Source organism: Oncorhynchus mykiss, chromosome 10 (assembly GCF_057628025.1).
Source record: "Oncorhynchus mykiss isolate SJ-2025 chromosome 10, ASM5762802v1, whole genome shotgun sequence".
Classification (NCBI taxonomy): Eukaryota; Metazoa; Chordata; class Actinopteri; order Salmoniformes; family Salmonidae; genus Oncorhynchus; species Oncorhynchus mykiss.
Genome location: NC_143031.1, coordinates 3,322,501 through 3,350,418, shown reverse-complemented (window position 1 = coordinate 3,350,418; position 27,918 = coordinate 3,322,501). Strand labels below are relative to the sequence as shown.

General features: G+C 49.6%; 1 protein-coding gene and 1 pseudogene across 2 annotated transcripts in view; one reads left to right on the top strand and one right to left on the bottom strand.

The window, feature by feature from the left end:
• Positions 1-13,911, top strand: part of LOC118936903 (exosome complex component RRP43-like) — a 78,366-nt pseudogene extending 64,455 nt beyond the window's left edge. The window contains exon 4 of the transcript XR_016484067.1: positions 13,701-13,911. The product of XR_016484067.1 is annotated as an exosome complex component RRP43-like (transcript). The remainder of the gene's footprint in view (positions 1-13,700) is intronic.
• The window catches only part of LOC110534903 (transcription factor SPT20 homolog), a 28,982-nt gene continuing 14,890 nt past the window's right edge, over positions 13,827-27,918 (bottom strand). The window contains 5 exon segments of the mRNA XM_090188772.1: positions 13,827-14,794; positions 15,681-15,769; positions 20,451-20,730; positions 25,248-25,454; positions 25,609-25,717. Of these exon segments, the coding sequence (XP_090044898.1) occupies positions 14,688-14,794; positions 15,681-15,769; positions 20,451-20,730; positions 25,248-25,454; positions 25,609-25,717 (792 nt within the window). The 3' untranslated portion in view covers positions 13,827-14,687.

Here is a 27,918-nt window from a genome sequence, read left to right as displayed (position 1 = left end):
TTAAACCAGTCTTAAACCAACCCCTTCCTTAGGCCCCAAGAAATCCTTAAACCAGTCTGAAACCAACCCCTTCCCTAGGCCCAATCAACCCTTAAACCAGTCTGAAACCAACCCCTTCCTTAGGCCCCAATCAACCCTTAAACCAGTCTGAAACCAACCCCTTCCCTAGGTCCCAATCAAACCACTTCTGGTTAACCCCTTCCTTAGGCCCCAATCAACCCTTAAACCAGTCTGAAACCAACCCCTTCCCTAGGCCCCAATCAACCCTAAAACCAACCCCTTCCTTAGGCCCCAATCAACCCTTAAACCAGTCTGAAACCAACCCCTTCCTTAGGCCCCAACAAATTCTTAAACCAGTCTGAAACCAACCCCTTCCTTAGGCCCCAATCAACCCTTAAACCAGTCTGAAACCAACCCCTTCCCTAGGCCCCAAGCAACCCTTAAACCAGTCTGAAACCAACCCCTTCCTTAGGCCCCAATCAACCCTTAAACCAGTCTGAAACCAACCCCTTCCCTAGGCCCCAATCAACCCTAAAACCAACCCCTTCCTTAGGCCCCAATCAACCCTTGAACCAGTCTGAAACCAACCCCTTCCTTAGGCCCCAACAAATCCTTAAACCAGTCTGAAACCAACCCCTTCCTTAGGCCCCAATCAACCCTTAAACCAGTCTGAAACCAACCCCTTCCCTAGGCCCCAAGCAACCCTTAAACCAGTCTGAAACCAACCCCTTCCTTAGGCCCCAATCAACCCTTAAACCAGTCTGAAACCAACCACTTCCCTAGGCCCCAATCAACCCTTAAACCAGTCTGAAACCAACCCCTTCCTTAGGCCCCAATCAACCCTTAAACCAGTCTGAATCCAACCCCTTCCCTAGGTCCCAATCAACCCACTTCTGGTTAACCCCTTCCTTAGGCCCCAATCAACCCTTAAATCAGTCTGAAACCAACCCCTTCCCTAGGCCCCAATCAACCCTAAAACCAACCCCTTCCTTAGGCCCAATCAACCCTTAAACCAGTCTGAAACCAACCCCTTCCTTAGGCCCCAATCAACCCTTAAACCAGTCTGAAACCAACCCCTTCCCTAGGCCCCAATCAAACCTTAAACCAGTCTGAAACCAACCCCTTACTTAGGCCCCAATCAACCCTTAAACCAGTCCGAACCAACCCCTTCCCTAGGCCCCAATCAACCCACTTCTGGTTAACCCCTTCCTTAGGCCCCAATCAACCCTTAAACCAGTCTGAAACCAACCCCTTCCCTAGGTCCCAATCAAACCACTTCTGGTTAACCCCTTCCTTAGGCCCCAATCAACCCTTAAACCAGTCTGAAACCAACCCCTTCCCTAGGCCCCAATCAACCCTAAAACCAACCCCTTCCTTAGGCCCCAATCAACCCTTAAACCAGTCTGAAACCAACCCCTTCCTTAGGCCCCAACAAATCCTTAAACCAGTCTGAAACCAACCCCTTCCTTAGGCCCCAATCAACCCTTAAACGAGTCTGAAACCAACCCCTTCCCTAGGCCCCAAGCAACCCTTAAACCAGTCTGAAACCAACCCCTTCCTTAGGCCCCAATCAACCCTTAAACCAGTGTGAAACCAACCACTTCCCTAGGCCCCAATCAACCCTTAAACCAGTCTGAAACCAACCCCTTCCTTAGGCCCCAATCAACCCTTAAACCAGTCTGAAACCAACCCCTTCCCTAGGTCCCAATCAACCCACTTCTGGTTAACCCCTTCCTTAGGCCCCAATCAACCCTTAAACCAGTCTGAAACCAACCCCTTCCCTAGGCCCCAATCAACCCTAAAACCAACCCCTTCCTTAGGCCCCAATCAACCCTTAAACCAGTCTGAAACCAACCCCTTCCCTAGGCCCCATGCAACCCTTAAACCAGTCTGAAACCAACCCCTTCCTTAGGCCCCAATCAACCCTTAAACCAGTCTGAACCAACCCCTTCCCTAGGCCCAAATCAACCCACTACTGGTTAACCCCTTCCTTAGGCCCCAATCAACCCTTAAACCAGTCTGAAACCAACCCCTTCCCTAGGTCCCAATCAACCCACTTCTGGTTAACCCCTTCCTTAGGCCCCAATCAACCCTTAAACCAGTCTGAAACCAACCCCTTCCCTAGGCCCCAATCAACCCTAAAACCAACCCCTTCCTTAGGCCCCAATCAACCCTTAAACCAGTCTGAAACCAACCCCTTCCTTAGGCCCCAACAAATCCTTAAACCAGTCTGAAACCAACCCCTTCCTTAGGCCCCAACCAACCCTTAAACCAGTCTGAAACCAACCCCTTCCTTAGGCCCCAATCAACCCTTAGGCCCCAATCAACCCTTAAACCAGTCTGAAACCAACCACTTCCCTAGGCCCCAATCAACCCTTAAACCAGTCTGAAACGAACCCCTTCCCTAGGCCCCAATCAACCCTTAAACCAGTCTGAAACCAACCCCTTCCCTAGGCCCCAATCAACCCTAAAACCAACCCCTTCCTTAGGCCCCAATCAACCCTTAAACCAGTCTGAAACCAACCCCTTCCTTAGGCCCCAACAAATCCTTAAACCAGTCTGAAACCAACCCCTTCCTTAGGCCCCAATCAACCCTTAAACGAGTCTGAAACCAACCCCTTCCCTAGGCCCCAAGCAACCCTTAAACCAGTCTGAAACCAACCCCTTCCTTAGGCCCCAATCAACCCTTAAACCAGTGTGAAACCAACCACTTCCCTAGGCCCCAATCAACCCTTAAACCAGTCTGAAACCAACCCCTTCCTTAGGCCCCAATCAACCCTTAAACCAGTCTGAAACCAACCCCTTCCCTAGGTCCCAATCAACCCACTTCTGGTTAACCCCTTCCTTAGGCCCCAATCAACCCTTAAACCAGTCTGAAACCAACCCCTTCCCTAGGCCCCAATCAACCCTAAAACCAACCCCTTCCTTAGGCCCCAATCAACCCTTAAACCAGTCTGAAACCAACCCCTTCCCTAGGCCCCATGCAACCCTTAAACCAGTCTGAAACCAACCCCTTCCTTAGGCCCCAATCAACCCTTAAACCAGTCTGAACCAACCCCTTCCCTAGGCCCAAATCAACCCACTTCTGGTTAACCCCTTCCTTAGGCCCCAATCAACCCTTAAACCAGTCTGAAACCAACCCCTTCCCTAGGTCCCAATCAACCCACTTCTGGTTAACCCCTTCCTTAGGCCCCAATCAACCCTTAAACCAGTCTGAAACCAACCCCTTCCCTAGGCCCCAATCAACCCTAAAACCAACCCCTTCCTTAGGCCCCAATCAACCCTTAAACCAGTCTGAAACCAACCCCTTCCTTAGGCCCCAACAAATCCTTAAACCAGTCTGAAACCAACCCCTTCCTTAGGCCCCAACCAACCCTTAAACCAGTCTGAAACCAACCCCTTCCTTAGGCCCCAATCAACCCTTAGGCCCCAATCAACCCTTAAACCAGTCTGAAACCAACCACTTCCCTAGGCCCCAATCAACCCTTAAACCAGTCTGAAACGAACCCCTTCCCTAGGCCCCAAGCAACCCTTAAACCAGTCTGAAACCAACCCCTTCCTTAGGCCCCAATCAACCCTTAAACCAGTCTGAAACCAACCCCTTCCCTAGGTCCCAATCAACCCACTTCTGGTTAACCCCTTCCTTAGGCCCTAATCAACCCTTAAACCAGTCTGAAACCAACCCCTTCCCTAGGCCCCAATCAACCCTAAAACCAACCCCTTCCTTAGGCCCCAACAAATCCTTAAACCAGTCTGAAACCAACCCCTTCCCTAGGCCCCAATCAACCCTTAAACCAGTCTGAAACCAACCCCTTCCTTAGGCCCCAACCAACCCTTAAACCGGTCTGAAACCAACCACTTCCCTAGGCCCCAATCAACCCTTAAACCAGTCTGAAACCAACCCCTTCCTTAGGCCCCAATCAACCCTTAAACCAGTCTGAACCAACCCCTTCCCTAGGCCCCAATCAACCCACTTCTGGTTAACCCCTTCCTTAGGCCCCAATCAACCCTTAAACCAGTCTGAAACCAACCCCTTCCCTAGGTCCCAATCAACCCACTTCTGGTTAACCCCTTCCTTAGGCCCCAATCAACCCTTAAACCAGTCTGAAACAAACCCCTTCCCTAGGCCCCAATCAACCCTAAAACCAACCCCTTCCTTAGGCCCCAATCAACCCTTAAACCAGTCTGAAACCAACCCCTTCCTTAGGCCCAACAAATCCTTAAACCAGTCTGAACCAACCCCTTCCCTAGGCCCCAATCAACCCACTTCTGGTTAACCCCTTCCTTAGGCCCCAATCAACCCTTAAACCAGTCTGAAACCAACCCCTTCCCTAGGTCCCAATCAACCCACTTCTGGTTAACCCCTTCCTTAGGCCCCAATCAACCCTTAAACCAGTCTGAAACCAACCCCTTCCCTAGGCCCCAATCAACCCTAAAACCAACCCCTTCCTTAGGCCCCAATCAACCCTTAAACCAGTCTGAAACCAACCCCTTCCTTAGGCCCCAATCAACCCTTAAACCAGTCTGAAACCAACCCCTTCCCTAGGCCCCAAGCAACCCTTAAACCAGTCTGAAACCAACCCCTTCCTTAGGCCCCAATCAACCCTTAAACCAGTCTGAAACCAACCCCTTCCCTAGGTCCCAATCAACCCACTTCTGGTTAACCCCTTCCTTAGGCCCCAATCAACCCTTAAACCAGTCTGAAACCAACCCCTTCCCTAGGCCCCAATCAACCCTAAAACCAACCCCTTCCTTAGGCCCCAACAAATCCTTAAACCAGTCTGAAACCAACCCCTTCCCTAGGCCCCAATCAACCCTTAAACCAGTCTGAAACCAACCCCTTCCTTAGGCCCCAAAAAACCCTTAAACCGGTCTGAAACCAACCGCTTCCCTAGGCCCCAATCAACCCTTAAACCCGTCTGAAACCAACCCCTTCCTTAGGCCCCAATCAACCCTTAAACCAGTCTGAACCAACCCCTTCCCTAGGCCCCAATCAACCCACTTCTGGTTAACCCCTTCCTTAGGCCCCAATCAACCTTTAAACCAGTCTGAAACCAACCCCTTCCCTAGGTCCAAATCAACCCACTTCTGGTTAACCCCTTCCTTAGGCCCCAATCAACCCTTAAACCAGTCTGAAACCAACCCCTTCCCTAGGCCCCAATCAACCCTAAAACCAACCCCTTCCTTAGGCCCCAATCAACCCTTAAACCAGTCTGAAACCAACCCCTTCCTTAGGCCCCAACAAATCCTTAAACCAGTCTGAAACCAACCCCTTCCTTAGGCCCCAATCAACCCTTAAACCAGTCTGAAACCAACCCCTTCCCTAGGCCCCAAGCAACCCTTAAACCAGTCTGAAACCAACCCCTTCCTTAGGCCCCAATCAACCCTTAAACCAGTCTGAAACCAACCACTTCCCTAGGCCCCAATCAACCCTTAAACCAGTCTGAAACCAACCCCTTCCTTAGGCCCCAATCAACCCTTAAACCAGTCTGAAACCAACCCCTTCCCTAGGTCCCAATCAACCCACTTCTGGTTAACCCCTTCCTTAGGCCCCAATCAACCCTTAAACCAGTCTGAAACCAACCCCTTCCCTAGGCCCCAATCAACCCTTAAACCAGTCTGAAACCAACCCCTTCCCTAGGCCCCAATCAACCCTAAAACCAACCCCTTCCTTAGGCCCCAATCAACCCTTAAACCAGCCTGAAACCAACCCTTTCCTTAGGCCCCAACAAATCCTTAAACCAGTCTGAAACCAACCCCTTCCCTAGGCCCCAATCAACCCTTAAACCAGTCTGAAACCAACCCCTTTCTTAGGCCCCAATCAACCCTTAAACCAGTCTGAAACCAACCCCTTCCCTAGGCCCCAATCAACCCTTAAACCAGTCTGAAACCAACCCCTTCCTTAGGCCCCAATCAACCCTTAAACCAGTCTGAAACCAACCCCTTTCTTAGGCCCCAACAAATCCTTAAACCAGTCTGAAACCAACCCCTTCTCTAGGCCCCAATCAACCCTTAAACCAGTCTGAAACCAACCCCTTTCTTAGGCCCCAATCAACCCTTAAACCAGTCTGAAACCAACCCCTTCCCTAGGCCCCAATCAACCCTTAAACCAGTCTGAAACCAACCCCTTCCCTAGGCCCCAATCAACCCTAAAACCAACCCCTTCCTTAGGCCCCAATCAACCCTTAAACCAGTCTGAAACCAACCCCTTCCTTAGGCCCCAACAAATCCTTAAACCAGTCTGAAACCAACCCCTTCCCTAGGCCCCAATCAACCCTTAAACCAGTCTGAAACCAACCCCTTCCTTAGGCCCCAATCAACCCTTAAACCAGTCTGAAACCAACCCCTTCCCTAGGCCCCAATCAAACCTTAAACCAGTCTGAAACCAACCCCTTCCTTAGGCCCCAATCAACCCTTAAACCAGTCCGAACCAACCCCTTCCCTAGGCCCCAATCAACCCACTTCTGGTTAACCCCTTCCTTAGGCCCCAATCAACCCTTAAACCAGTCTGAAACCAACCCCTTCCCTAGGTCCCAATCAACCCACTTCTGGTTAACCCCTTCCTTAGGCCCCAATCAACCCTTAAACCAGTCTGAAACCAACCCCTTCTCTAGGCCCCAATCAACCCTAAAACCAACCCCTTCCTTAGGCCCCAATCAACCCTTAAACCAGTCTGAAACCAACCCCTTCCCTAGGCCCCAATCAACCCTTAAACCAGTCTGAAACCAACCCCTTTCTTAGGCCCCAATCAATCCTTAAACCAGTCTGAAACCAACCCCTTCCCTAGGCCCCAATCAACCCTTAAACCAGTCTGAAACCAACCCCTTCCTTAGGCCCCAATCAACCCTTAAACCAGTCTGAAACCAACCCCTTTCTTAGGCCCCAACAAATCCTTAAACCAGTCTGAAACCAACCCCTTCCCTAGGCCCCAATCAACCCTTAAACCAGTCTGAAACCAACCCCTTTCTTAGGCCCCAATCAACCCTTAAACCAGTCTGAAACCAACCCCTTCCCTAGGCCCCAATCAACCCTTAAACCAGTCTGAAACCAACCCCTTCCCTAGGCCCCAATCAACCCTAAAACCAACCCCTTCCTTAGGCCCCAATCAACCCTTAAACCAGTCTGAAACCAACCCCTTCCTTAGGCCCCAACAAATCCTTAAACCAGTCTGAAACCAACCCCTTCCCTAGGCCCCAATCAACCCTTAAACCAGTCTGAAACCAACCCCTTCCTTAGGCCCCAATCAACCCTTAAACCAGTCTGAAACCAACCCCTTCCCTAGGCCCCAATCAAACCTTAAACCAGTCTGAAACCAACCCCTTCCTTAGGCCCCAATCAACCCTTAAACCAGTCCGAACCAACCCCTTCCCTAGGCCCCAATCAACCCACTTCTGGTTAACCCCTTCCTTAGGCCCCAATCAACCCTTAAACCAGTCTGAAACCAACCCCTTCCCTAGGTCCCAATCAACCCACTTCTGGTTAACCCCTTCCTTAGGCCCCAATCAACCCTTAAACCAGTCTGAAACCAACCCCTTCCCTAGGCCCCAATCAACCCTAAAACCAACCCCTTCCTTAGGCCCCAATCAACCCTTAAACCAGTCTGAAACCAACCCCTTCCCTAGGCCCCAAGCAACCCTTAAACCAGTCTGAAACCAACCCCTTCCTTAAACCAGTCTGAAACCAACCCCTTCCTTAGGCCCCAATCAACCCTTAAACCAGTCCGAACCAACCCCTTCCCTAGGCCCCAATCAACCCACTTCTGGTTAACCCCTTCCTTAGGCCCCAATCAACCCTTAAACCAGTCTGAAACCAACCCCTTCCCTAGGCCCCAATCAACCCTAAAACCAACCCCTTCCTTAGGCCCCAATCAACCCTTAAACCAGTCTGAAACCAACCCCTTCCTTAGGCCCCAACAAATCCTTAAACCAGTCTGAAACCAACCCCTTCCTTAGGCCCCAATCAACCCTTAAACCAGTCTGAAACCAACCCCTTCCCTAGGCCCCAAGCAACCCTTAAACCAGTCTGAAACCAACCCCTTCCTTAGGCCCCAATCAACCCTTAAACCAGTGTGAAACCAACCACTTCCCTAGGCCCCAATCAACCCTTAAACCAGTCTGAAACCAACCCCTTCCTTAGGCCCCAATCAACCCTTAAACCAGTCTGAAACCAACCCCTTCCCTAGGTCCCAATCAACCCACTTCTGGTTAACCCCTTCCTTAGGCCCCAATCAACCCTTAAACCAGTCTGAAACCAACCCCTTCCCTAGGCCCCAATCAACCCTAAAACCAACCCCTTCCTTAGGCCCCAATCAACCCTTAAACCAGTCTGAAACCAACCCCTTCCTTAGGCCCCAATCAACCCTTAAACCAGTCTGAAACCAACCCCTTCCTTAGAACCCAATCAACCCTTAAACCAGTCTGAAACCAACCACTTCCCTAGGCCCCAATCAACCCTTAAACCAGTCTGAAACCAACCCCTTCCTTAGGCCCCAATCAACCCTTAAACCAGTCTGAAACCAACCCCTTCCCTAGGCCCCAATCAACCCTAAAACCAACCCCTTCCTTAGGCCCCAACAAATCCTTAAACCAGTCTGAAACCAACCCCTTCCCTAGGCCCCAATCAACCCTTAAACCAGTCTGAAACCAACCCCTTCCTTAGGCCCCAACCAACCCTTAAACCGGTCTGAAACCAACCACTTCCCTAGGCCCCAATCAACCCTTAAACCAGTCTGAAACCAACCCCTTCCTTAGGCCCCAATCAACCCTTAAACCAGTCTGAACCAACCCCTTCCCTAGGCCCCAATCAACCCACTTCTGGTTAACCCCTTCCTTAGGCCCCAATCAACCCTTAAACCAGTCTGAAACCAACCCCTTCCCTAGGTCCCAATCAACCCACTTCTGGTTAACCCCTTCCTTAGGCCCCAATCAACCCTTAAACCAGTCTGAAACCAACCCCTTCCCTAGGTCCAAATCAACCCACTTCTGGTTAACCCCTTCCTTAGGCCCCAATCAACCCTTAAACCAGTCTGAAACCAACCCCTTCCCTAGGCCCCAATCAACCCTAAAACCAACCCCTTCCTTAGGCCCCAATCAACCCTTAAACCAGTCTGAAACCAACCCCTTCCTTAGGCCCCAACAAATCCTTAAACCAGTCTGAAACCAACCCCTTCCCTAGGCCCCAATCAACCCTTAAACCAGTCTGAAACCAACCCCTTCCTTAGGCCCCAATCAACCCTTAAACCAGTCTGAAACCAACCCCTTCCTTAGGCCCCAATCAACCCTTAAACCAGTCCGAACCAACCCCTTCCCTAGGCCCCAATCAACCCACTTCTGGTTAACCCCTTCCTTAGGCCCCATTCAACCCTTAAACCAGTCTGAAACCAACCCCTTCCCTAGGTCCCAATGAAACCACTTCTGGTTAACCCCTTCCTTATGCCCCAATCAACCCTTAAACCAGTCTGAAACCAACCCCTTCCCTAGGCCCCAATCAACCCTAAAACCAACCCCTTCCTTAGGCCCCAATCAACCCTTAAACCAGTCTGAAACCAACCCCTTCCCTAGGCCCCAAGCAACACTTAAACCAGTCTGAAACCAACCCCTTCCTTAGGCCCCAATCAACCCTTAAACCAGTCTGAAACCAACCACTTCCCTAGGCCCCAATCAACCCTTAAACCAGTCTGAAACCAACCCCTTCCTTAGGCCCCAATCAACCCTTAAACCAGTCTGAAACCAACCCCTTCCCTAGGTCCCAATCAACCCACTTCTGGTTGACCCCTTCCTTAGGCCCCAATCAACCCTTAAACCAGTCTGAAACCAACCCCTTCCCTAGGCCCCAATCAACCCTAAAACCAACCCCTTCCTTAGGCCCCAACAAATCCTTAAACCAGTCTGAAACCAACCCCTTCCCTAGGCCCCAATCAACCCTTAAACCAGTCTGAAACCAACCCCTTCCTTAGGCCCCAACCAACCCTTAAACCAGTCTGAAACCAACCACTTCCGTAGGCCCCAATCAACCCTTAAACCAGTCTGAAACCAACCCCTTCCTTAGGCCCCAATCAACCCTTAAACCAGTCTGAACCAACCCCTTCCCTAGGCCCCAATCAACCCACTTCTGGTTAACCCCTTCCTTAGGCCCCAATCAACCCTTAAACCAGTCTGAAACCAACCCCTTCCTTAGGCCCCAATCAACCCTTAAACCAGTCCGAACCAACCCCTTCCCTAGGCCCCAATCAACCCACTTCTGGTTAACCCCTTCCTTAGGCCCCATTCAACCCTTAAACCAGTCTGAAACCAACCCCTTCCCTAGGTCCCAATGAAACCACTTCTGGTTAACCCCTTCCTTATGCCCCAATCAACCCTTAAACCAGTCTGAAACCAACCCCTTCCTTAGGCCCCAATCAACCCTTAAACCAGTCTGAACCAACCCCTTCCCTAGGCCCCAATCAACCCACTTCTGGTTAACCCCTTCCTTAGGCCCCAATCAACCCTTAAACCAGTCTGAAACCAACCCCTTCCTTAGGCCCCAATCAACCCTTAAACCAGTCCGAACCAACCCCTTCCCTAGGCCCCAATCAACCCACTTCTGGTTAACCCCTTCCTTAGGCCCCATTCAACCCTTAAACCAGTCTGAAACCAACCCCTTCCCTAGGTCCCAATGAAACCACTTCTGGTTAACCCCTTCCTTATGCCCCAATCAACCCTTAAACCAGTCTGAAACCAACCCCTTCCCTAGGCCCCAATCAACCCTAAAACCAACCCCTTCCTTAGGCCCCAATCAACCCTTAAACCAGTCTGAAACCAACCCCTTCCCTAGGCCCCAAGCAAACCTTAAACCAGTCTGAAACCAACCCCTTCCTTAGGCCCCAATCAACCCTTAAACCAGTCTGAAACCAACCACTTCCCTAGGCCCCAATCAACCCTTAAACCAGTCTGAAACCAACCCCTTCCTTAGGCCCCAATCAACCCTTAAACCAGTCTGAAACCAACCCCTTCCCTAGGTCCCAATCAACCCACTTCTGGTTGACCCCTTCCTTAGGCCCCAATCAACCCTTAAACCAGTCTGAAACCAACCCCTTCCCTAGGCCCCAATCAACCCTAAAACCAACCCCTTCCTTAGGCCCCAACAAATCCTTAAACCAGTCTGAAACCAACCCCTTCCCTAGGCCCCAATCAACCCTTAAACCAGTCTGAAACCAACCCCTTCCTTAGGCCCCAACCAACCCTTAAACCAGTCTGAAACCAACCACTTCCGTAGGCCCCAATCAACCCTTAAACCAGTCTGAAACCAACCCCTTCCTTAGGCCCCAATCAACCCTTAAACCAGTCTGAACCAACCCCTTCCCTAGGCCCCAATCAACCCACTTCTGGTTAACCCCTTCCTTAGGCCCCAATCAACCCTTAAACCAGTCTGAAACCAACCCCTTCCCTAGGTCCCAATCAACCCACTTCTGGTTAACCCCTTCCTTAGGCCCCAATCAACCCTTAAACCAGTCTGAAACCAACCCCTTCCCTAGGCCCCAATCAACCCTAAAACCAACCCCTTCCTTAGGCCCCAATCAACCCTTAAACCAGTCTGAAACCAACCCCTTCCTTAGGCCCCAATCAACCCTTAAACCAGTCCGAACCAACCCCTTCCCTAGGCCCCAATCAACCCACTTCTGGTTAACCCCTTCCTTAGGCCCCATTCAACTCTTAAACCAGTCTGAAACTAACCCCTTCCCTAGGTCCCAATCAACCCACTTCTGGTTGACCCCTTCCTTAGGCCCCAATCAACCCTTAAACCAGTCTGAAACCAACCCCTTCCCTAGGCCCCAATCAACCCTAAAACCAACCCCTTCCTTAGGCCCCAACAAATCCTTAAACCAGTCTGAAACCAACCCCTTCCCTAGGCCCCAATCAACCCTTAAACCAGTCTGAAACCAACCCCTTCCTTAGGCCCCAACCAACCCTTAAACCAGTCTGAAACCAACCACTTCCCTAGGCCCCAATCAACCCTTAAACCAGTCTGAAACCAACCCCTTCCTTAGGCCCCAATCAACCCTTAAACCAGTCCGAACCAACCCCTTCCCTAGGCCCCAATCAACCCACTTCTGGTTAACCCCTTCCTTAGGCCCCATTCAACCCTTAAACCAGTCTGAAACCAACCCCTTCCCTAGGTCCCAATGAAACCACTTCTGGTTAACCCCTTCCTTAGGCCCCAATCAACCCTTAAACCAGTCTGAAACCAACCCCTTCCCTAGGCCCCAATCAACCCTAAAACCAACCCCTTCCTTAGGCCCCAATCAACCCTTAACCCAGTCTGAAACCAACCCCTTCCTTAGGCCCCAACAAATCCTTAAACCAGTCTGAAACCAACCCCTTCCTTAGGCCCCAATCAACCCTTAAACCAGTCTGAAACCAACCCCTTCCCTAGGCCCCAAGCAACCCTTAAACCAGTCTGAAACCAACCCCTTCCTTAGGCCCCAATCAACCCTTAAACCAGTCTGAAACCAACCACTTCCCTAGGCCCCAATCAACCCTTAAACCAGTCTGAAACCAACCCCTTCCTTAGGCCCCAATCAACCCTTAAACCAGTCTGAAACCAACCCCTTCCCTAGGTCCCAATCAACCCACTTCTGGTTGACCCCTTCCTTAGGCCCCAATCAACCCTTAAACCAGTCTGAAACCAACCCCTTCCCTAGGCCCCAATCAACCCTAAAACCAACCCCTTCCTTAGGCCCCAATCAACCCTTAAACCAGTCTGAAACCAACCACTTCCCTAGGCCCCAATCAACCCTTAAACCAGTCTGAAACCAACCCCTTCCTTAGGCCCCAATCAACCCTTAAACCAGTCTGAACCAACCCCTTCCCTAGGCCCCAATCAACCCACTTCTGGTTAACCCCTTCCTTAGGCCCCAATCAACCCTTAAACCAGTCTGAAACCAACCCCTTCCCTAGGTCCCAATCAACCCACTTCTGGTTAACCCCTTCCTTAGGCCCCAATCAACCCTTAAACCAGTCTGAAACCAACCCCTTCCCTAGGCCCCAATCAACCCTAAAACCAACCCCTTCCTTAGGCCCCAATCAACCCTTAAACCAGTCTGAAACCAACCCCTTCCTTAGGCCCCAACAAATCCTTAAACCAGTCTGAAACCAACCCCTTCCCTAGGCCCCAATCAACCCTTAAACCAGTCTGAAACCAACCCCTTCCTTAGGCCCCAATCAACCCTTAAACCAGTCTGAAACCAACCCCTTCCCTAGGCCCCAATCAAACCTTAAACCAGTCTGAAACCAACCCCTTCCTTAGGCCCCAATCAACCCTTAAACCAGTCTGAAACCAACCACTTCCCTAGGTCCCAATCAACCCTTAAACCAGTCTGAAACCAACCCCTTCCTTAGGCCCCAACCAACCCTTAATAAACCAGTCTGAAACCAACCACTTCCCTAGACCCCAATCAACCCTTAAACCAGTCTGAAACCAACCACTTCACTAGGCCCCAATCAACCCACTTCTGGTTAACCCCTTCCTTGCCTTCACTGCCCAATACCAAATCCACCTTTCTTTCCAACTCAGTCCCTAAGAATCCACTAGCTAGCCTCTTCCCCAGTCCCAAAACAACCCTTAAACCCTACCCCCAAATATACTTCTTTATGGCCCCTCTTAAAATAACTCAAGTTTATAGGTCAACTGTTGTGTCTATGCTAAACTCTCGTCTTCTCCAGGCGGCGGTACATCATTATCGGGTGAGAAGCTTCAGGACTGTATCAGCCGGGCCACGACGAGACATCGAGAGATCTGCAAACTCATCGACAAATTCCTACAGAGCGTCAAGACAGCGGAATAAACACACTTTTTTTTTCTTTAAAAGATGTATTTTCCTGTCAATATATACATAGTTTCTTCTTTATTACACAATAAAACTGCTGACAAAGACCATTTCATTTCTGTCCCAGAAATGTCACATGATTTCTAATATGAATATACTCTTCTTAATCCCGCCCCCTTCCACCCCCACAAGGAAATGCCTTATTATTAAAAAAAAATTGCACTCCGCATTGCATGCTGGGAAAATGAGTCATCTTGTTAGATCATCCGTGTCTGAAAATACCACCGTAATTCCCTACATAGTGCCCTTGTCAAAAGTAAGGGGATAGGATGGCATTTCAGATACACACAGAACCAGTAGCTGTTGTCCATCCAGGAGCTCTGTTTCAATCCACGGCCCCGTAGACGACACCGTGACGTCATATGAGGAAGTAACAGGACAGCAGGCTGGTAGGAAGAACCATCTTCTAAATCATTTAAATAATAGGTTGTCAGGAAGTGGTTGGCACGCCAACCAAACAGTTATTATTACATCATCTCCCAGCTACAAAATGGACGAAAGGAAAAGTATTTTTTGCCTATAGTCTCCTAAATGAGACTGGGGTAGGAGTACACTATAGAGACGTATAGGGGTTGGGTGAAGTTCTCTCAATCATGATTTGGGGAGGGGCTGTGGCATGCTCCTCTTTGGTTGGCTGGGGGGGGGGCCATCATGATTTGGGGAGGGGCTGTGGTGTGCTCCTCTTGGCTGGGGAGAGGCTGCGGCGTGCTCCTCTTGGCTGGGGGGGGCCATCATGATTTGGGGAGGGGCTGTGGTGTGCTCCTCTTGGTTGGGGGGGGGGGGGGGGGCGTCATCATGATTTGGGGAGGTGCTCTTCTTGGTCTTACTTCTTGGTTGGCTGGCGGTATGTAGCCGTGGCGACGCCCCCTGAGGGCCCGTCCCCCCCATAGCCATTTGCTGCTGCTGCATTTGGTGGTGCAAGAATTGCAACTGAGGGAGGGAGAGAAAGGGGGGGGGAGGGAGAGGGAGGAAATAAGTTATTGTCATTTAACATGCCAAGGCAGCAACCAGCTGGCCAAAACAGGTTACTGTCATTTCCTGCCATCCTGTAATTTAAAGATTTTCTAAAATTGTAGAGAATCATTGCACTATTTAAACTGCTGTGAAGACGGAAAAATTCAACTTAAACACGGGAAGCATAGAAATAACCCACAACGAACATATCTACTGCTTCTTAGACCTGCGTTCAATGAGAAGGACAGATCTATAACTCATATTTCTATGTGAATTAGATCAGGTCACCCAAAAAGTGACATATTGCAGCTTTAACATTTCAAGGCAACGGAACATGACTTTATGACGGGTTGGTTGTCTAGCAACAAAACTGACGGGTTGGTTGTCTAGCAACAAAACTGACGGGTTGGTTGTCTAGCAACAAAACTGACGGGTTGGTTGTCTAGCAACAAAACTGACGGGTTGGTTGTCTAGCAACAAAACTGACGGGTTGGTTGTCTAGCAACAAAACTGACGTGTTGGTTGTCTAGCAACAAAACTGACGGGTTGGTTGTCTAGCAACAAGATACGTACACAACTATGGGGCAAAACAGACGGGGTTACCTGACTGTGTGGTAGGCTGTCTGTGTGGTAGGCTGTCTGTGTGGTAGGCTGTCTGTGTTACCTGACTGTGTGGTAGGCTGTCTGTGTTACCTGACTGTGTGTAGGCAGTCTGTGTTACCTGACTGTGTGTAGGCAGTCTGTGTTACCTGACTGTGTGTAGGCAGTCTGTGTTACCTGACTGTGTGTAGGCAGTCTGTGTTACCTGACTGTGTGTAGGCAGTCTGTGTTACCTGACTGTGTGGTAGGCGGTCTGTGTTACCTGGTGTGGTAGGCATCAGTCCTCCCAGACCACTCAGGTTGAGACCAGGACCCAACATCTGACTGGAAGTCATCAGAGTCTGGGGACTGCTGCACAGACACAGAGAGAGAGAGAGAGAGAGAGAGACTCAGTGAGCATAGCCTTGCTATTGAGAAAGGCCGCCGTAGGCAGACATGGCTCTCAAGAGAAGACAGGCTATGTGCTCACTGCCCACAAAATGAGGTGGAAACTGAGCTGCACTTCCTAACCTCCTGCCAAATTGTTTTATTGTATCACCCTGCAGACCTAGCAGGAAGAGAGCGAGAGGGGGGAGACATGGAGTTGACTGAGCTATAATGACAGACAAGGCTTAGAGACAAGACTGAAAGACTGACTGAGGTATAACTCAGACAAGACAGACTGAGGTATAACCCAGACAAGACAGACTGAGGTATAACCCAGACAAGACAGACTGAGGTATAACCCAGAAAAGACAGAGACAGACTGAGGTATAACCCAGACAAGACAGAGACAGACTGAGGTATAACCCAGACAAGACAGAGACAGACTGAGGTATAACCCAGACAAGACAGAGACAGACTGAGGTATAACCCAGACAAGACAGACTGAGGTATAACCCAGACAAGACAGACTGAGGTATAACCCAGACAAGACAGACTGAGGTATAACCCAGACAAGACAGAGACAGACTGAGGTATAACCCAGACAAGACAGACTGAGGTATAACCCAGACAAGACAGACTGAGGTATAACTCAGACAAGACAGACTGAGGTATAACCCAGACAAGACTTATTTAGTCTAGCGTCTCCAGTCAGAAGCTGTACTAGACAGATCCTAGCGCCTACAGAACCCTTACCACCAGAGGTTAATGGGTATCTTGTAGGAGAAAGGTGTATGGTGGAGGAACGTATTGAGCGAAGGAGAGACAATCAGACGTTGGCACTGACGGAGAGATGTGGATTAGTGAGGAATGCGGGGGGGGGGTCGAGGTCGAGGTCACGTTAAAGGGGAAGGAACAGTTTATTGCCCATATCACTTAACTTCCTGCCTAGTAATAAAGATGTAATGTTTAGAGAGAAGGAGGATACTCCATCCAAACTGGAGTGTATATATATATATATATATATATATATATTACCCCTGGTGGAAATATATGCATTTGTCTTAATCAGCTGTATCGGCCCACTGGGTGAATAAACTTGGTTTAACCTTTACTAATCGTCCGTAAGTTTTACGAGGTTCCTGTAGAACCAGACAAATAGAGTAGGTAGAATCAAATCAAATGTATTTATAAAGCCCTTCTTACATCAGCTGATATCTCAACGTGTTTGTACAGAAACTCAGCCTAAAACCCCAAACAGCAAACAATGCAGGTGTAGAAGCACAGAGCAGAGTGGTTTTCAAAACCCTATCCTCAGGGATCCCCAGACATTACACCATTTTATTGCATCCCAGAACTAGCTTGCCGGATTGACCTAGTCAAGGCTCAGGGATCCCCAGACATTACACCATTTTATCCCTGAACTAGCTTGCCGGATTGACCTAGTCAAGGCTCAGGGATCCCCAGACATTACACCATTTTATCCCTGAACTAGCTTGCCGGATTGACCTAGTCAAGGCTCAGGGATCCCCAGACATTACACCATTTTATCCCTGAACTAGCTTGCCGGATTGACCTAGTCAAGGCTCAGGGATCCCCAGACATTACACCATTTTATCCCTGAACTAGCTTGCCGGATTGACCTAGTCAAGGCTCAGGGATCCCCAGACATTACACCATTTTATCCCTGAACTAGCTTGCCGGATTGACCTAGTCAAGGCTCAGGGATCCCCAGACATTACACCATTTTATCCCTGAACTAGCTTGCCGGATTGACCTAGTCAAGGCTCAGGGATCCCCAGACATTACACCATTTTATCCCTGAACTAGCTTGCCGGATTGACCTAGTCAAGGCTCAGGGATCCCCAGACATTACACCATTTTATCCCTGAACTAGCTTGCCGGATTGACCTAGTCAAGGCTCAGGGATCCCCAGACATTACACCATTTTATCCCTGAACTAGCTTGCCGGATTGACCTAGTCAAGGCTCAGGGATCCCCAGACATTACACCATTTTATCCCTGAACTAGCTTGCCGGATTGACCTAGTCAAGGCTCAGGGATCCCCAGACATTACACCATTTTATCCCTGAACTAGCTTGCCGGATTGACCTAGTCAAGGCTCAGGGATCCCCAGACATTACACCATTTTATCCCTGAACTAGCTTGCCGGATTGACCTAGTCAAGGCTCAGGGATCCCCAGACATTACACCATTTTATCCCTGAACTAGCTTGCCGGATTGACCTAGTCAAGGCTCAGGGATCCCCAGACATTACACCATTTTATCCCTGAACTAGCTTGCCGGATTGACCTAGTCAAGGCTCAGGGATCCCCAGACATTACACCATTTTATCCCTGAACTAGCTTGCCGGATTGACCTAGTCAAGGCTCAGGGATCCCCAGACATTACACCATTTTATCCCTGAACTAGCTTGCCGGATTGACCTAGTCAAGGCTCAGGGATCCCCAGACATTACACCATTTTATCCCTGAACTAGCTTGCCGGATTGACCTAGTCAAGGCTCAGGGATCCCCAGACATTACACCATTTTATCCCTGAACTAGCTTGCCGGATTGACCTAGTCAAGGCTCAGGGATCCCCAGACATTACACCATTTTATCCCTGAACTAGCTTGCCGGATTGACCTAGTCAAGGCTCAGGGATCCCCAGACATTACACCATTTTATCCCTGAACTAGCTTGCCGGATTGACCTAGTCAAGGCTCAGGGATCCCCAGACATTACACCATTTTATCCCTGAACTAGCTTGCCGGATTGACCTAGTCAAGGCTCAGGGATCCCCAGACATTACACCATTTTATCCCTGAACTAGCTTGCCGGATTGACCTAGTCAAGGCTCAGGGATCCCCAGACATTACACCATTTTATCCCTGAACTAGCTTGCCGGATTGACCTAGTCAAGGCTCAGGGATCCCCAGACATTACACCATTTTATCCCTGAACTAGCTTGCCGGATTGACCTAGTCAAGGCTCAGGGATCCCCAGACATTACACCATTTTATCCCTGAACTAGCTTGCCGGATTGACCTAGTCAAGGCTCAGGGATCCCCAGACATTACACCATTTTATCCCTGAACTAGCTTGCCGGATTGACCTAGTCAAGGCTCAGGGATCCCCAGACATTACACCATTTTATCCCTGAACTAGCTTGCCGGATTGACCTAGTCAAGGCTCAGGGATCCCCAGACATTACACCATTTTATCCCTGAACTAGCTTGCCGGATTGACCTAGTCAAGGCTCAGGGATCCCCAGACATTACACCATTTTATCCCTGAACTAGCTTGCCGGATTGACCTAGTCAAGGCTCAGGGATCCCCAGACATTACACCATTTTATCCCTGAACTAGCTTGCCGGATTGACCTAGTCAAGGCTCAGGGATCCCCAGATATTACACCATTTTATCCCTGAACTAGCTTGCCGGATTGACCTAGTCAAGGCTCAGGGATCCCCAGACATTACACCATTTTATCCCTGAACTAGCTTGCCGGATTGACCTAGTCAAGGCTCAGGGATCCCCAGACATTACACCATTTTATCCCTGAACTAGCTTGCCGGATTGACCTAGTCAAGGCTCAGGGATCCCCAGACATTACACCATTTTATCCCTGAACTAGCTTGCCGGATTGACCTAGTCAAGGCTCAGGGATCCCCAGACATTACACCATTTTATCCCTGAACTAGCTTGCCGGATTGACCTAGTCAAGGCTCAGGGATCCCCAGACATTACACAATTTTATCCCTGAACTAGCTTGCCGGATTGACCTAGTCAAGGCTCAGGGATCCCCAGACATTACACCATTTTATCCCTGAACTAGCTTGCCAGATTGACCTAGTCAAGGCTCAGGGATCCCCAGACATTACACCATTTTATCCCTGAACTAGCTTGCTGGATTGACCTAGTCAAGGCTCAGGGATCCCCAGACATTACACCATTTTATCCCTGAACTAGCTTGCCGGATTGACCTAGTCAAGGCTCAGGGATCCCCAGACATTACACCATTTTATCCCTGAACTAGCTTGCCGGATTGACCTAGTCAAGGCTCAGGGATCCCCAGACATTACACCATTTTATCCCTGAACTAGCTTGCCAGATTGACCTAGTCGAGGGTTTCATGACAATTAGCATCAGGTTTCGGTCCTGTCTTTGTAATAGAATCAAACTAAAAAGGTCCTTGGAGGAGAGGTTTTAAAACAACTAGGTTTTGATTTTAATCTCTTTTAGTCCTCATTTGAACTAATCTTCCAAGAGTCCTTAAACATTAAAATACAATTTATAATACGAACATATTTTACACACATATATATATTATATATAAAACACACTGTTACAAACAGACATAACACACTAACATATAACATATTGACCCGATAAATACTTTGTCTAAAAATAGATATTGATTCTTCATCTGCCATAGTCTAGCACAACTTTCCTATGTGTTATATTTAAAATGATTTAAAAGTATTGTTTTAAATGTAATTTATTGATTATTTATTGGTTTCTGGTTTGCTCAGTTACATTATTCAATTTCTTTATGGCTCTAAATCAAAATAAAAATGTATGCCTATTTCTCTTTTCTGTCTGGATAACACTCTATTCATATCTATTATTATTATTATTATCTATTAAGAGTATTAGATCCTTACCAGACAGATCCCACCACGTTGAGGAAGTTGAGTCCAGCAGGGTTAGCCATGACCTGAGAGGAGCTGGTTCCTGTTGTGATGGAGGTTATCATGGTGGGTAGAGGGATGGTCATTACGGGTAGGGCCTGGGACAGGGACAGCTGCTGCTGGGGGGTCAGGAGGGCCTGGGGGTCCGGAGGGGTGGGGGTGACGGAGGGAGGGAGGGAAAGGAGGGAGTCGGGGGGGTGAGGGGTGGAACAAGGGGTGTTGGTGGGGGTGGACGGCTTCGGGGTCCCCGATCCTGAGAGAGGAGAGAGAGAGAGGTGGTCAGGGAGAGAAAAGTGGGGTAGAGAAGAGGGGGTCATGGAGAAGAAGGGGTAGAGAAGAGGGGGTAGAGAAGAGGTGGTCAGGGGGAAGAGGGGGAGAGAAGAGGGGGTCACGGGGAAGAGGGGGAGAGAAGAGGGGGTCAGGGTGAAGAAGGGGAGAGAATAGGGGGGAGAGAAGAGGGGGTGAGGGGGGGAGAGAATAGGGGGGAGAGTGGAGGGGGTCAGGGGGAAGAGGGGGAGAGAATAGGGGGGAGAGTGGAGAGGGTCAGGGGGAAGAGGGGGGAGAAGAGGGGGAGAGAAGAGGGGGTCAGGGGGAAGAGGGTGGAGAGAATAGGGGGGAGAGTGGAGGGGGTCAGGGGGAAGATGGGGGAGAAGAGGGGGTCAGGAGGAAGAGGGGGGAGAGTGGAGGGGGTCAGGGGGAAGAGAGGGTCACGGAGAAGAGGGGGAAGAGAAGAAGGGGTCCGGGCCAAGAGGGGGTTCATGGTAATTACACAAACAGGTATATACTGTTACAACTTGGTTACATAGTAAGCATTTGTAACATGTTACCAAAACCATGTATTACATCAAGTTATTAGATAACATTAATCCTCCTACACATTTACTGGACTGGTTGAACAGTACAAAAGAGAACCTCTTCTGGGGGATCTAGTCTCAGACCAGTATGTAGTAGGGGGATCTAGTCTCAGACCAATATGTTGTAGGGGGATCTAGTTTCAGACCAGTATGTTGTAGGGGGATCTAGTTTCAGACCAGTATGTTGTAGGGGGATCTAGTTTCAGACCAGTATGTTGTAGGGGGATCTAGTTCCAGACCAGTATGTTGTAGGGGGATCTAGTCTCAGACCAATATGTTGTAGGGGGATCTAGTTTCAGACCAGTATGTTGTAGGGGGATCTAGTTTCAGACCAGTATGTAGTAGGGGGATCTAGTTTCAGACCAGTATGTTGTAGGGGGATCTAGTTCCAGACCAGTATGTTGTAGGGGGATCTAGTTCCAGACCAGTATGTTGTAGGGGGATCTAGTTCCAGACCAGTATGTTGTAGGGGGATCTAGTTTCAGACCAGTATGTTGTAGGGGGATCTAGTTTCAGACCAGTATGTTGTAGGAGGATCTAGTTTCAGACCAGCATGTAGGGGGATCTAGTTTCAGACCAGCATGTAGGGGGATCTAGTTTCAGTCCAGTATGTAGGGGATCTAGTTTCAGTCCCATATGTAGGGGATCTAGTTTCAGTCCCATATGTAGGGGATCGAGTTTCAGTCCCATATGTAGGGGATCTAGTTTCAATCCCATATGTAGGGGATCTAGTTTCAATCCCATATGTAGGGGATCTAGTTTCATTTTCTATGAACTGCCTTCTCATAGTTATTTCCCCTCTTGTCCAGGTGGGAGAGGCACTGTGATGTGCAAATGAGATTGGATCTGTTGGGGATCTGTTGAATCTGTTGGGGATCTGTTGGATCTGTTGGGGCGGTATGCGAATCGGAGTGGGTCTACGGTGTCTCTATTGATGCTGTTGATGTGAATGTCACGACCAGCCTTTCAAAGCACTTCATAATTACATCTGTGAGTGCATTTAGGCAGGTAACCTAAGGAGCTCTTGGGAACAGGGACGATGGTGATCAGTTTGAAATATGTTGGGATTACAGACTGACACCCTCCAGCTGGTCTGCGCACGATTTGAGAACGAGCCCCGATGTTCCGTTTGGATACACTCTTGTAGTCACTGTGGGGACGACATCGTCGATGCACTGATTGGTGGGTTCCCTCAATGCTATCGGGTTGAATCACAGAACATATCCCAGTTCTGTACTAGCAAAACAGTCTTGTAGCCTCGCGACTGCTTCGTCTGACTACTTCCCTATTGAACGCATCACTGGTACTTCCTGTTTGAGCTTTTGTTTTGGAAGCAGGACAATGGGAGTCATGGTCAGAATTGCCAGAAGAAGGACGAGGGAGGGCCTTGTGTGCGTTTCTGTGGGAAGAATAGAAGTGGTCTAGCGCCCCCATAGTGGTGCAGGAGACGTATTGGTAGAAGTGAGGTAGGACGGTTTTAAGCCTACCCACATTAAAGTCCCCGCCCACCAGAAACGCTGCCTCTGGGTCAACGGTTTCTTGTTTGTTTTATGGCCCCATACAGTTGATTGAGTTGCCAGAGTGGTGTTGGCTTGTGGAGGAATGTAGATAAGCCGTGATAATTACTGATGAGAATTCTCTTGGTAGATTAAAGGGTCTGCAGTTTACCACGAGGTATTCTATATATCATGTGAGCAAAAGCTCAAGATTTCCTTCACACTAGAAGCAGCTGTTATTTATGATAAAACACCTCCCCTTGTGTTCCTTCGAAGTCGGCCGTCCTGCTGCCACTGCATGGAGAATCTACAGAGTACTACGTGCACAGTGTCATCATCCAGACACATAATATTGAAGCTGTTCAAGCCTCTCTGATAGGAGTCCCTCCCGGGTGGTGCAGTGCTAGCTAGCTGTGCCACCAGAGACCGGGAGGTCCATGGGGAGAAGCACAATTGGCCCAGCGTCATCCGGGTTAGGGGAGGGTTTGGCCGGCAAGGATATTCTTGTCTCATTGCGCACTAGCGACTCCTGTGGCAGGCCGGGCACAGTGCACGCTGACCAGGTCGCCAGGTGTACGGTGTTTCCTCCGACACGTTGGTGCGGCTGGCTTCCGGGTTGGATGTGCGTTGTGTCAAGAAGCAGTTGTGTTTCGGAGGACGGATGGCTCTCGACCTTCGCCTCTCCCGAGTCCGTGCGGGAGTTGCAGCGATGAGACAAGACTGTAACTACCAACTGGGTACCACAAAATTGGGGAGAAAAAAGGGGTACATTTATTTTTTTAAATAAAACTTTTTATTTTATTTATTTTTTTATTTACGTCTGGTAGGAGACTCTCGAATGAAGCTCATCCATCTTATTCTCCAGTGACTGGACATTTGAAAATGGAGGTGAGCATCATTCGGGTTTCTTTCTTCGCCTCACCCCCCCGTGTTTATGGCTGCAGCATTTTGACAGCACATGGAACAAAGGAATGGGGTCGGGTATGAACAGTGGAACAGCTGAGCCGGAGATTAAGTCATATTTGAAGTCTTATTGGAGGTTAGTAACTGTCGATCCGATGTCCAGAAGTGCTTGGTGGTCATATGTGATACTAGTATAAACTTTATGTACAAAGTTAAGATAAACACTAAAGTCACTTAATAGAAAAGTTGGGTTGGAACTCGTAAGCCGTCTCTGATTGGGTTGGAACTCATAAGCCTTCTCTGATTGGGTTGGAACTCGTAAGCCTTCTCTGATTGGGTTGGAACTCGTAAGCCTTCTCTGATTGGGTTGGAACTCGTAAGCCTTCTCTGATTGGGTTGGAACTCGTAAGCCTTCTCTGATTGGGTTGGAACTCATAAGCCTTCTCTGATTGGGTTGGAACTCGTAAGCCTTCTCTGATTGGAACTCGTAAGCCGTCTCTGATTGGGTTGGAACTCGTAAGCCTTCTCTGATTGGAACTCGTAAGCCGTCTCTGATTGGGTTGGAACTCGTAAGCCTTCTCTGATTGGGTTGGAACTCGTAAGCCTTCTCTGATTGGGTTGGAACTCGTAAGCCTTCTCTGATTGGGTTGGAACTCGTAAGCCTTCTCTGATTGGGTTGGAACTCGTAAGCCTTCTCTGATTGGGTTGGAACTCGTAAGCCTTCTCTGATTGGGTTGGAACTCGTAAGCCGTCTCTGATTGGGTTGGAACTCGTAAGCCTTCTCTGATTGGAACTCGTAAGCCTTCTCTGATTGGAACTCGTAAGCCTTCTCTGCTTGGGTTGGAACTCGTAAGCCTTCTCTGATTGGGTTGGAACTCGTAAGCCTTCTCTGATTGGAACTCGTAAGCCGTCTCTGATTGGGTTGGAACTCGTAAGCCGTCTCTGATTGGGTTGGAACTCGTAAGCCTTCTCTGATTGGGTTGGAACTCGTAAGCCTTCTCTGATTGGGTTGGAACTCGTAAGCCTTCTCTGATTGGAACTCGTAAGCCTTCTCTGATTGGGTTGGAACTCGTAAGCCTTCTCTGATTGGGTTGGAACTCGTAAGCCTTCTCTGATTGGGTTGGAACTCGTAAGCCTTCTCTGATTGGGTTGGAACTCGTAAGCCGTCTCTGATTGGGTTGGAACTCGTAAGCCTTCTCTGATTGGGTTGGAACTCGTAAGCCTTCGCTGTTGGCACCATCTTTCACACATGATTGACTGTTTGATAGACTGACTGACCTTTTGACAGACTGGCTGACTGCCGTTTGATAGACTGGCTGACTGACCTTTTGACAGACTGGCTGACTGCCGTTTGATAGACTGGCTGACTGACCTTTTGACAGACTGGCTGACTGACTGCCGTTTGATAGACTGGCTGACTGACCTTTTGACAGACTGGCTGACTGCCGTTTGATAGACTGGCTGACTGACCTTTTGATAGACTGACTGACTGTTTGACAGACTGCTCAGGTACTCACTCTGTGTCGACGCCATGGGAGATAGGGCTGCCGGGGACAACAACCCCACCTGTCCTAACTGCCCCCCCAGCTGTAACCCCTGCCCCAGCTCCACAGAGTGCTTCCTACTCAGAGACTGGGGCTTGGCTGAGCCGGGGCCTGTTCCTGGGGGGGGCGTAAGACACTTAAGGAGACCACTGGTAGCCTGCGCTGAACTATACAGGTTACCTGGAGAGAGGAGAGGAGAGGAGGAAGAGAGGGAGCAGGGAGAGAGAGAGATGGGAGAAAGTAGAAGCACCAATCAGATGTCAAGTAGAGAAGAACAACTTTCTGGTATGAGATGCAGCCGCAGACCTCCAGGCTGGTTAGAGAGGGGGGTAACCTGAGGAGCTGCTGCCCGACCCGGAGGGTAGTTTGATGGGGGGAGGCCGGTGCTTCACCCCCTTCCCCAACACACCTGACGACTGAACCAAGGCTGATAGACCATCCACCTGGGGACACACAACGGGCATTAAGTGAATCAACAACAAGCTCTGTCTCTCTGCCAGGCTGAGAGTTGGTTCTACAGTGTGTTGTGGTGTGTCTCTCTACAGGCTGAGAGTTGGTTCTACAGTGTGTTGTGGTGTGTCTCTCTGCCAGGCTGAGAGTTGGTTCTACAGTGTGTTGTGGTGTGTACCTCTGTCTCTCTGCCAGGCTGAGAGTTGGTTCTACAGTGTGTTGTGGTGTGTCTCTCTACAGGCTGAGAGTTGGTTCTACAGTGTGTTGTGGTGTGTACCTCTGTCTCTCTGCCAGGCTGAGAGTTGGTTCTACAGTGTGTTGTGGTGTGTACCTCTGTCTCTCTACTGGCTGAGAGTTGGTTCTACAGTGTGTTGTGGTGTGTCTCTCTGCCAGGCTGAGAGTTGGTTCTACAGTGTGTTGTGGTGTGTACCTCTGTCTCTCTACTGGCTGAGAGTTGGTTCTACAGTGTGTTGTGGTGTGTCTCTCTGCCAGGCTGAGAGTTGGTTCTACAGTGTGTTGTGGTGTGTACCTCTGTCTCTCTACTGGCTGAGAGTTGGTTCTACAGTGTGTTGTGGTGTGTACCTCTGTCTCTCTGCCAGGCTGAGAGTTGGTTCTACAGTGTGTTGTGGTGTGTCTCTCTACTGGCTGAGAGTTGGTTCTACAGTGTGTTGTGGTGTGTCTCTCTACTGGCTGAGAGTTGGTTCTACAGTGTGTTGTGGTGTGTACCTCTGTCTCTCTGCCAGGCTGAGAGTTGGTTCTACAGTGTGTTGTGGTGTGTACCTCTGTCTCTCTACTGGCTGAGAGTTGGTTCTACAGTGTGTTGTGGTGTGTCTCTCTGCCAGGCTGAGAGTTGGTTCTACAGTGTGTTGTGGTGTGTACCTCTGTCTCTCTACTGGCTGAGAGTTGGTTCTACAGTGTGTTGTGGTGTGTCTCTCTGCCAGGCTGAGAGTTGGTTCTACAGTGTGTTGTGGTGTGTCTCTCTACTGGCTGAGAGTTGGTTCTACAGTGTGTTGTGGTGTGTCTCTCTGCCAGGCTGAGAGTTGGTTCTACAGTGTGTTGTGGTGTGTACCTCTGTCTCTCTACTGGCTGAGAGTTGGTTCTACAGTGTGTTGTGGTGTGTCTCTCTGCCAGGCTGAGAGTTGGTTCTACAGTGTGTTGTGGTGTGTACCTCTGTCTCTCTACAGGCTGAGAGTTGGTTCTACAGTGTGTTGTGGTGTGTCTCTCTACTGGCTGAGAGTTGGTTCTACAGTGTGTTGTGGTGTGTACCTCTGTCTCTCTACAGGCTGAGAGTTGGTTCTACAGTGTGTTGTGGTGTGTACCTCTGTCTCTCTGCCAGGCTGAGAGTTGGTTCTACAGTGTGTTGTGGTGTGTCTCTCTACTGGCTGAGAGTTGGTTCTACAGTGTGTTGTGGTGTGTACCTCTGTCTCTCTACAGGCTGAGAGTTGGTTCTACAGTGTGTTGTGGTGTGTCTCTCTACTGGCTGAGAGTTGGTTCTACAGTGTGTTGTGGTGTGTCTCTCTGCCAGGCTGAGAGTTGGTTCTACAGTGTGTTGTGGTGTGTCTCTCTACTGGCTGAGAGTTGGTTCTACAGTGTGTTGTGGTGTGTCTCTCTGCCAGGCTGAGAGTTGGTTCTACAGTGTGTTGTGGTGTGTACCTCTGTCTCTCTGCCAGGCTGAGAGTTGGTTCTACAGTGTGTTGTGGTGTGTCTCTCTACTGGCTGAGAGTTGGTTCTACAGTGTGTTGTGGTGTGTCTCTCTACTGGCTGAGAGTTGGTTCTACAGTGTGTTGTGGTGTGTACCTCTGTCTCTCTGCCAGGCTGAGAGTTGGTTCTACAGTGTGTTGTGGTGTGTACCTCTGTCTCTCTACTGGCTGAGAGTTGGTTCTACAGTGTGTTGTGGTGTGTCTCTCTGCCAGGCTGAGAGTTGGTTCTACAGTGTGTTGTGGTGTGTACCTCTGTCTCTCTACTGGCTGAGAGTTGGTTCTACAGTGTGTTGTGGTGTGTCTCTCTGCCAGGCTGAGAGTTGGTTCTACAGTGTGTTGTGGTGTGTCTCTCTACTGGCTGAGAGTTGGTTCTACAGTGTGTTGTGGTGTGTACCTCTGTCTCTCTACAGGCTGAGAGTTGGTTCTACAGTGTGTTGTGGTGTGTCTCTCTGCCAGGCTGAGAGTTGGTTCTACAGTGTGTTGTGGTGTGTACC